The 10,718-nt window shown below is 32.5% G+C and overlaps 1 protein-coding gene across 1 annotated transcript in view; it reads right to left on the reverse strand.

Annotated features, from left to right (window-relative positions):
* Nucleotides 1-10,007, reverse strand: part of LOC145793231 (uncharacterized) — a 30,654-nt gene extending 20,647 nt beyond the window's left edge. The window contains exon 1 of the mRNA XM_082875999.1: nt 9,946-10,007. Coding sequence (XP_082732125.1) covers nt 9,946-10,007 — 62 coding nt within the window. The remainder of the gene's footprint in view (nt 1-9,945) is intronic.
* Between the last annotated feature and the right edge of the window lie 711 nt (nt 10,008-10,718).

Genomic DNA, 10,718 nt, shown 5'->3' on the forward strand with positions numbered 1-10,718 from the left:
CCTCTCTTCCCTCTTGGTCGGCAATGAGAAGGAAGATGGCTGAGGAAATGTTGTTCTTGGCTCAAGTATGTGTGTGAGATAGTGGCCCACTCAATGGCAAAACGGTAATTAAGTCCAACTCTTCAATTGGCTTATTTTAATCTAATTTAATCACACCTAATCAGTTTTCAGATACTTATACCATAAAATCACATTAAATATGAGGGTCACGTAACATCAATCGGTTTCTAGTTCGGCCGCCGATAATGCCTTCAAATAGCAGTTTAAACATATAAACATGAACAGATAATCAGACAATCAAACAGATAGAATGCAATTAACTAACATATACTCAGTCAATTCAGTTTCAACTTCAGTCAGTCGGTTCAGTATTTCATTCAGTTCGATTATCAGTTAGTTATCAGTCATTATCAGCTTCGTTTAACAGTAATCGGTGATTAACGGTAATCAATCGGTCATAAATCAGTAAACAGTACGAGGGTTGTTACACAATTTTAAGAATCATAACCTTTAGAATTGAATTAAATAATACTAAAAAAAAAAAAAGGCCAAACAAGCTTTCGGTGGGCCAAAGATTAACTTGGCCCTTGGTAATTCCTTGAGGTAAAATTAAGAGTCAAAGACAGATGGCAATAGGGGAGAGAAAATTTAGGGCCAAGGACATGTGGCGTTAAGGGAAAGTACTTGCGTGTATGCTTTGTTGCTTGGGCCTCACTCTTAGTTCTATATAAATAGGATAGGTGCTATAGGAGAAAGCATCCGAGTAAGTAAACACAGTGCTATAATAGAGAGCATTCGAGCAAAAAAACACAAGAAATGAGGAGCAAGCTCAGAATAATTTAGGAGTAATTTTAAGGTGAATTATATTATACATTGAGTTACAATAACATGTTTTCTATATGTCTTGAGTTACCATAATATATTTTATGAATGTTTTGAGTTACCACAAATTATTTTATATAATTTATGTTTTATGGTTATGTTAATGTTTCAATTAGGTGGATTATTTTCTGAACTTTATTTGCTTAAATTGAAACACATGGATATGTTTGTTTAAATTTTAGAAATTATTTGACAAAGATCTTATAAACAATTATGTTCTGTAAGTACCATCACGGGAGTTCCACGCATTGGAGGACTTAAGTAAACCATTGGCCCCTATTTGGCTACCTTGTGATCCTCTGTTTGTCATGGATCCATTGACCACTGTCCTGATTGTCACTCCAGTGACTTCTGTTCTGTTCTGTACCGTGATTATAGTTATTTACGTAACTTTTATTTCAGTTTTTGCCACTTAAATAATTTATTTATGCAACTTAAATTATGTTAATGTTTTAGCTTAAATAACTATCCATGGCTATTTTTGTGCCTCTATACTCACAGTATAATATTTCTCACTTTGCTATGTGCTTATAGCTGTTACCCCTTTCAGGTGACGGGATTTAACGAGATCAAAATAGGAGATAAATCACAGTATTTTCTTTTCTTTCTTGTCTTTTGTACTATCTGTATTTTGATTGGACTCTTGTAATAAAATAAAAACCCAAATGACTTTTTTTTTTCTTTTTAATTAACTTTTGATACCCAATTATTTTATTTTAATGTATTTAATTTATCCGTTGCGTTACCACTACAGAAATTTTAGAATTATTTTATTTTTATCTTGTTGCGATGCCGAACCTTTGGGTACTGGGTTTGGGTCGTGACACTCACCTAACTGCTCATTTTTTTTGTAAGCCCAGATCTGTTGGATCATCAACATAGCTTTGCCTCTCTAATCACATTCTTAATCATTGTTCACTTTGAACCCCTTACACTTTTATAACAAATTTAAACTTTCTTGTATTATCTTGTATTTTTTGCAAAAAACTCAAAGTTTAGTTATTATACTATTATGAGTTGTACAAGAAAATTAATTTTCTTTTAACTTCCAGCACTTTCATACTAAACAAAGTTTAAAAAAAAATTATTTATTTTTTCCATTTTGTTCATTTTCTATCATTTTCACCCTAACCACAAATTGAGCCTTAGATAGAGAAGTAGTGTTGTATTTTAATTCCCAATAACAAACACTACAACAAAACTAACTATTTATACCTTCATGTTTACGGCATACATCAAATTATGTCGTAGTTAGTATATTCTACGACATTTTTTTTTTGCAAGCCATTAATTTTTTTCAATAACGACATACATACCATGTAATTAAGTTGTTAATTCATATATTTATAGTATGCAAAAGTATGCTGTAAAAAATACATATTTTCATGACTTACAAAAAATATATCATAAAATATTTACATTTAAGACGACTTACATTTTATGTTGTAAAATATTATAACTTTACACGGCATGCATTAGCCCATCGTGAAAACTTCTACAAAAAAAGAAAAAAAAAAAATTCCATTTGATTTTTTTATGGCATGCGAAAGTATGTCATAAAAAAAGTATATTTTCATGACATACAAAAATATGTCGTAAAATATTTGTACTTAAGACAGCATACATTTATTGTTATAAAATATTATAATTTTATATAGCATGCATTAGTCTGTTGTGAAAACTTCTACTAAATTTTTTTTTCAATTCGATTTTTTTAATATATAAAAAACTAACAATTTTCAATTAAGTTTCTCACATTAAAATTTTCTAATTCGATTTTTTTAATATATAAAAAGCTAACAATTTTCAATTAAGCTTCTCACATTAAAATTTTCTAATTGAGGATAATGTAAAAAATAATTTAGTGTATTTTTTTACGGAATAATTGCCCCTTAGTGGGATTTTGGAAAAAAATTACACAACCAAACCAAACTAAATCAAACCAAACGTTAAGTCCCATCAAATGGATTGGTTTGGGGAAAATATTACATATTCATAAAAAGTTTAGAATTTTAATTATTAATATTTATATTGCCTCTCATTGATTTGTAATTATTTTTCTCAAAATTACCTTGATTTGATATTTTTCCCATCTTTTAATAATTTATTTATTTATTTATTTTACTTTTTTAGATGTGCCTAATCTGGATATGGCTAAAAAGTAAAATATTTTTTAAAAAATACAATAAAATATAATTTATATGAAAATGTATTAAATTATATATATATTTTTTAATTTCATAATTTTTTTAGAATTTAAAAAATATTTTCGTTATAAGTATATGTAAATTATTTGAAACTAGGTTAGAGGTTAGATGACTCTACTCTTGGGGAATGAAATTAGGCCGTGTTTACCTGGCATATGAGGGATGGGGCACAACCCCGGCTTTAATTGCTCTCTCTGTTAGTGGATGGTGAGATTTGGTTTTCTGAATTAATTGGTCTCTCTGTTAGTGGATGGTGAGATTTGGTTTTCTGAAGTAATCGATTATTTGACGTGAATACTGAGTTATCAAAAAAAGAAAGAAAAAATCATATGTAAAATTATATTATAGTTTGTCTATTTCTGTGCCACAAATCACGTTGTAGTGAAGTGTTGAATTTCTCTTTGTGAATGGGTAGTTGTCTAGGGTGTCCCCCCTTAGTTAGCTCACTTCATTTGTATCAAGGTTTGCTTCATTACCGACTCAGGTATACTCATGCATTCATATTAGACTTATAGAAAACTTGTGAAATTGGTTTTTATTAAAAAGAGAAAGTATGATTTTCATTGTACCATCAAAAAGTATCTGATAAAAGTCTTTTTAATAAAGCCTTAAGATTTTTTGAAAATGCCAAACTTCACAATCGATCTCATTGGAGTAAGCCCGACCTTCATGTTAGGCAGAATAGGCAAGTCCCAAAATTTTTACAGCTTGTGTTCGGGCTATTCTATTTGAACTCAAAAATTATTCCAATACGCCCAACTCAAATTTTAAAGTTTTAATTCCTATTATATCTTAATATAAATTTACTAATAAAGACTATACATATTAAATATTAAAATAAAATATTATTTTTTTTCTCTCATAGTATACCCTAATCATGATTAGGATCCAGTAAATTCACAATCTAAACTATCCCTCGCTGGCCTTTCAGATTTCGGCTAGTCGTCAGCCGGAAGATAGGCTTATTTTAGGGATTGATGCAATATCAAAATGAGATACATATATATGTATATATACCCATGAATCATTCCATTCCAATTTCTATGTAACAAACTACAAACACAGTTATATATATAGAGAGAGAGAGAAAGAGAAAGAGAGTTTAAATCATTATAAGCATCTGAAGAAAGTTTAATGATCAAATTCTCAGGGGAAGGCTCTCTCTATAACTTTGAAATTGGAAACAACATGATAATGCTGATTTTCAATTTTGCCGTCTCTCCTTTTCCTTAGCCGTCTTCTTTCACCAATGCCGCTTTCGCCGGTGTCGAGTTCTCTACTTATATTCACCAATGCCGCTTTCGCCGGTGTCGAGTTCTCTACTTATATTCCATCTATGTACGTGAACAAAAGAAAAGTTTTTCAAAAGTAATTTCAAATTTTTAATTTGTTTTATTTGGATGTACCTCAAAAGAATAATTTTTAAAAAAAATAGAGTATACTGAGAATAAATTATAGCTTTAAATAAGTTAATAAGGTATATTAAAAAATTGGGTTCACTTAAATATTTTTTGGGTTAAAATAGAATCATGTGTCGAGAATATTAAAGCCCAAAATCAACTCTAGGCCTGAAAAAAAAGTGTGACCAACCAGAAAACAAAAGCCCAATATTTGTTGTTTCAAGATCCTAAGAAGCCACTTCATTGACTTTCTTTAGAATCATCCAACAACAGCAGCAAGTGGCGTTTTGCAACCTCAAAAATCCGTCGGCGTATGAAATTCCAAGGCAACATTCAATCAATTCTTTGTACTTAATTAACTCCTCCATACCAACATTTTAAATCACAATCACAACTACTTACAACTTGGTCCCTGCTCTTTCTCTTGAATAGTAGTTTTCACAACTCTCGTCTTTCTTTTGTTGAACATTTGAACTCGATCAATTGACATCAATTTTTGTGACACAACCTGCAAATGATTTTCATAATAATGTGTTCATGCCGGCGATCTCACAATCCCATATCTTTTATTTTTCAACTTTGGAGGCATGTGTTTTAGTACTTCCCTTGTCACATGTTTCTCTTTCATTCTTTGACATTATCAATTGAAAATTTTGCATCACGAAAAGCTAGAAAAATGAAACTTACACTCCAAAAAAAAGAAAAGAAAAAAATAATATAAAAAAATTAGTATATATACACTTAACCTAATATTTCAATGTCAAAAAACTTTAGGTCCACATTGGTTCATATCTAACCTAAGGCCCTCAAGTGGATGGAGGCTAAATTGCATCAGGCCATGCTTGTGGGGCGTCTTCAAGACAACAAAGATAGGTTAACCGGGTTTTGGTTGTACGTCCGTCTAAATCTTGTAAATTTGATTCATTAGTGCTTGTGGAGCGTCTTCAAGCACAACAAAATAGATTAACATAGGTTTTGGATTTAAGCCCTTCACCTATATATGTCTTGTAATCTCGATTCATTATAGTGGGTTTTTGTTGAGTGTTGGGAACGTAATTTTTTTCCCCGCTTGGGGAGTTTTGCATCTCCCCCTATTGACAAATTTGGAGAAGACATGCACACATAACTAACATTGTGCGATCAGAAGAAAAAATGCAAGGAATTACACATCTTGCAAAATATGAACCTCATGTGGGTTAGAATGGGAACGACATCGATGGAAACAAAGAGGCTAGATTCAAGAGGGGCAGAAAGTGGGCTGCCAGGTAAAATGATTCTAGAAAAGGGTCACAGAAGGAACACATGGGCTGATATGTAGTTGAGCAAAGAGTGGTCTGGAACAAATTTGAGTTACAATAGACATGGGCCAGACAGGAATTGAAATTGGAGTTGAGGAACTGGCACTGCAGACCAGTTTTGGCCTTTTAATTTATGGGACAATACTTTCCCTTGTTATTATTGGGTCCTTCGAATTAGTTGATCTTTTCAACTACCTTGGCCTGAAATGTCACTGAATCCTTATCACTTAACCACTGGTCTAATCTAGTAGTCATCGTGTGTGTACTTCACAAGGAGGTCGCAAGTTCAACTCTCCCCTTTCCTTCCAATGCACCGAAAAAATCCTTATTATTTTGCATGTTCTACATAGTGAAATTATTGCACATAGTTTGGGTGTGTGAATGATCTATTTCTAAAGTTGTTGAGGTCCTTGAAGATATAAATAATAAAATTGTTCATCTCTTTAACAAATTAAACTTTTAGATGAGTAAATTGTTAACAATTCAACAAAAGCAACAATCTTTTGGTGGTCTGGAGGTTGCTTGGCTGATGATGTTGAGAGAATCTCTTAGCAGCAATTAAGACTTCGTAAAAGTTGGGAGGAATTTTTAAATTTTTTTTTAATTGAATCTTTTCAAACAATAGTTCCACATGTAAATTAGTGAGGTAGTTTGAAGCTGATTTTTAATTTTTTAATTTTGTTTTGCGTTTTGTTATTATTACATTTTAAATTTTTTTTTTTTTTGGGTGTATGTGTGTGGTAATTAAGTTGTTTAGTTTGGTAAAGTCAAAATTATTGAAATTGTAGCAGAAAATTCTAGGTATTTGGCATAGTGGTAAGGTTGTTACATTGTGACCTAGGCGTCATCATGGGTTCAAACTATGGGAGCAATTTCTCTGCTCTCAAGGATAGGATTGCGTACATCTGACCCTCTCCAAACTTTGAGGTGGCGGAAGCCTCGTGCATTTGCAATGCCCTTTTATTTGGGCTTTGGAGGTACGAGACTCTTTACTCCATTTTATTTCTCACCCTTCCACTTACAGCTCCTACTGTACATACTAATGTTTTTCTGTCCCATACAACAAATAATACACCCTGTCCAGGACCCTCTCAATAAACTGTTGTTTCCCATAGTAGGTTGCAATGTAAGATCATACAGTTGTGCCTCTGACTAAATAAGTTAGACGTCAATGAGTTCTCTAAATGTTGTGTAGTACATGTGATTGTAGCTGTAGCTCAGGTACGTCCGGAAGTCCTTGGTGTTCCGGGTTCCATCTGTGAGCTGTAATGGGGACCTCTAAACTCTGGGGTACTTTGTTGGGATTTCATGTTAGCTGTCCTAGTCTTCTCAACGCAATCCTTTCCATCATTTTCTTCATAATTTGTCTCAAATTTGCCTGTTAGGTTTGAATGGCATTAAACTCAGAATAGACCATGTGATATGAGCTTTAGGAGATGCCTATGACCTCTTCAAAAACATACACAAACAGGGCCCAAGAGTTATCTTTCTATAGGAGTTTCTGATAATGGTGGTGTTGTTGGTTCCAATCCTTTTTCACTGGCCTGAAACATGTCCATTTTTTTGTTCAATCCACATTGGTGCAATTTTGTCTATTAATTTGTTGTACAATTGTAAAGTCTCATAACCTCATATATAGTATGCGTGGTGGCTATACCCAACAAAGGATCCTCTACTCTAAAATTCTTATATCTGTGTTCTTAAGATGTAATGGGAATCTCAAGATATGAAAATTTTATGGCTAAAAGTGCATAAGAACGGGGAGATAGAATTTTTAGCCGTAAAATTTTAATGTCATGAGATTCTCATCAAATCTTGCGAACAAGTAGACAATTTTTTAGAAGAGAAGATCTTGTGCTGGAATACCCACATTTGGTTCAAAAAGGCAGTCATCTATAACAAATGCTCTACCAACCATGGTCCCCATGTCCTTACTGCCAACATCATCCTGGCAAGAAGATATATGTATATATGTATGTATGTATATGTGGTTGTGCAGTGGAGGTAACAATAAAAGAGCACAAATGGGTGGTTACAGCTTTGTAAAATAGTTGGGATAAATTAACTCAGCAGGTGCATTGACATCACAGGTCCTTACAATGTCTGTCTTTATTCAGTATTTTCAGATTATCAACTTAGCATGTTGATGTGGTGTTTCATAGGATAAGTGGAACCAACCTGACAATCTTAATTGGTTAGGTGAGAGATAAGGTCGGTTCTATCTCTTTGGAGAATATTGAATAATTTTCTCAAAATACAAGGGAGGCAAGGGTAACATGGTTTTCATGTGCAAAAATATGGTCATTTTCTACCATAGAAATTGCAATTTGTTTGATTAGCAAATTACTAAGTCACCGCCTTTGGGTGAGTATGGAGGACCCACTTTCCAATTTCCTCTGTTTCTATTGTCCATTTATCAACCAATCTCATTCACAGAACATGGGATGGCTTGCTCTGATCAGGACTAACCCATGCGTTGGCCCACTCTTATTTTCTGTCTCAACTTCAAATCTTGATATAGGCATTCACTGAGTGTTGAATGCCATTGGGTTCAGTTAGTTCTGTTGAGTCTTGAGTTTGCCGAGTTGAAAGTAAGTATTCCTCCAGTTTTTACAGAGTTACAGCCCATAGGTGTCCTATGTACTACCTTAGAAATCAAATAATTTTTGCATTTGGTTCAAACCTCCTAATCAGAAATAACTAAGGGCAAAGTCTTTACATTTTGCCATTTAGTGGCATTGTGGGCTCTATTTTTTTAATTCAGCCAATTTTAATTTTTAATTTTATATTTTGCATCAATTTAATCTAATTGATAATGTTATTAGAATTTTTACCGGAAAATGATTACTGATTTGGTTAAGGTTTAGTCACTGAATTAATCCAGTTTACAATTTTATTCATTAAAGCATGACATATCTTCTTGTGTGCCCATTTGCCATTAAAAATGTTAGTAATAGAAATCAGTTAGACCAATTTGAGACCAAAAAAAAAAAAAATCAAGGTCAAAATTGAGCTAAGGATCAAAATAATATAAGAGTCAAAATATAGAGACTAACAATGTAATTTTTTCAATAACTAATTTCAATGTATTCTATATATGTGAAATTATCTTGTCCTAATGAAAAATAACTTATTGTATTTCGAGATAATACTTATCATCTTCTATTCGCGAATACAATGGCTCTGCTTTGTGTAACTTTTCTAAAGTTAAAAGTTGATAATAAAAAAGGAGAAGTTAAAAACACTCATTTCCTAACTTTTAAATAATCAATTTTTTCAATTTATTTAAATTATTTCTACCTAATAAACTATAAACAGAAGTTATATTAAGTAATCTGATATAAACTCTCAAATTAAAATAAATTATAGCCACCCCTAAAAGCAATACCAAACTGCCTCAATGTAGCCTCAATATAGGGAATGTACTTGTACTAATCTCTCGGCATGAGAAAAATGGTAGTAAATACTAGACGCAAATTATCTAAATATAGAAGTTAAAAACTTTTCCTTCTACTTTCTCAATATCTAAGTCCTTTTTGCCTCGGACACTAGGGGCTAGTTTGACATGTACTAAATAAGTTAAAAAGTTAAAAAGTCATTATCTTATTTAAGTCACATCATCTTATTTAAATCACATCACCTTCTAACACATCACATCAAACCCAACCCAAACCCAATCCAAACCCACCAATAAGTCAAAAAGTGCACTTTTTTAGGACATCTCAAACCAACCCTAGGTAAAAATTAGAGTGCTACTATTAGTAGTTTATCAATTATTTTAGACTTTCTAGTTTTTAGTTTTTTTTTCTAGCAGTGATTTAGACCCTTTCAAACTTTAACCCCCACCACCCCCACACACACATGGCGGGTGGTGATTGGAAGAGAAGAAAAAAAAGAAAAAGAAAAAGAAAAAGTGACTAATCAAAAAAGAAAGGGGGTCAAAGGGGGTGGGGGAAAGGGCATCCCAATCTTTATTCTTTTTTTTTTATTACAATAATAACTTCAAACGAAATTACTAAAAAGGATATCAATAATTTTGGGACATTCCATTTCACAATTAAGCTCATACACTCAGTATATCATGAGTTAAGATTTATGAGAGTACTCACCTCTATCACCACGCATCCATCTTCCCTAAATCTCACCTTCAAAACCTACCTATCCTGAAAACCTTGAAAACCTTTTGGCGGCAATATTCTGACAGCAACGGTGACAACCATTTGATTACATACACTTCTCTGACAATGACAATGAGTGGAAGTTTTTCTGGCAATTACAACTTCATGAAATGAGAGGTGTACAATAATACAAACTCTTCTTCATAACTTTGATAGCGTTCTTAGTTCAATAAGGTTTTTGAAAAAAATGACAAAAATTATTCGTCACTTTTTCGAGACTAGATTCCCGAACATGTGATTGAAATTTGGGAACACATGCCCGAACATTATTTATTTGTTCAAGAATAGGTAATCGAACATTTTTTATTTGTTCGAGAACAGATAATCGAAGTAACAGCAGAAGCAAACAAACAAGCAAAGGAGGTCGGACAGGTGGATGAAATTCTGTCCAGTTTTATTCACACAAAGAGCATACAAGTATAGTGAGGCAATGGATGAATGACAAAAAACTAACTAGAAAAGTATGAAAGTGGATTGTGTTGTATGTGTGAAAAGAAGTAATAGGAAAAAAAAAAATTAAACAGATTGACAAATCTCGTAATGAAGCGAAAAAAAAACTTTTTAATCATCACAAAAATTTTCCAATAGTTTTGGGAGGTTCCACTGTTATAGGTTTTGTTAGGGTTTTGGGAGAGAGACTTTTTGGGGTGTGGGGGTGTGCATTTGAATATGTGGAATGTTTTTATAAGGATAATTTTAGTATTATTTGGGGGGAGAAATTTTTTTTAAGAGTTTTACAATTTATAAGTAGGG

Source organism: Camellia sinensis, chromosome 6, assembly GCF_055761805.1.
Source record: "Camellia sinensis isolate YWXY chromosome 6, ASM5576180v1, whole genome shotgun sequence".
NCBI classification, from domain to species: Eukaryota; Viridiplantae; Streptophyta; class Magnoliopsida; order Ericales; family Theaceae; genus Camellia; species Camellia sinensis.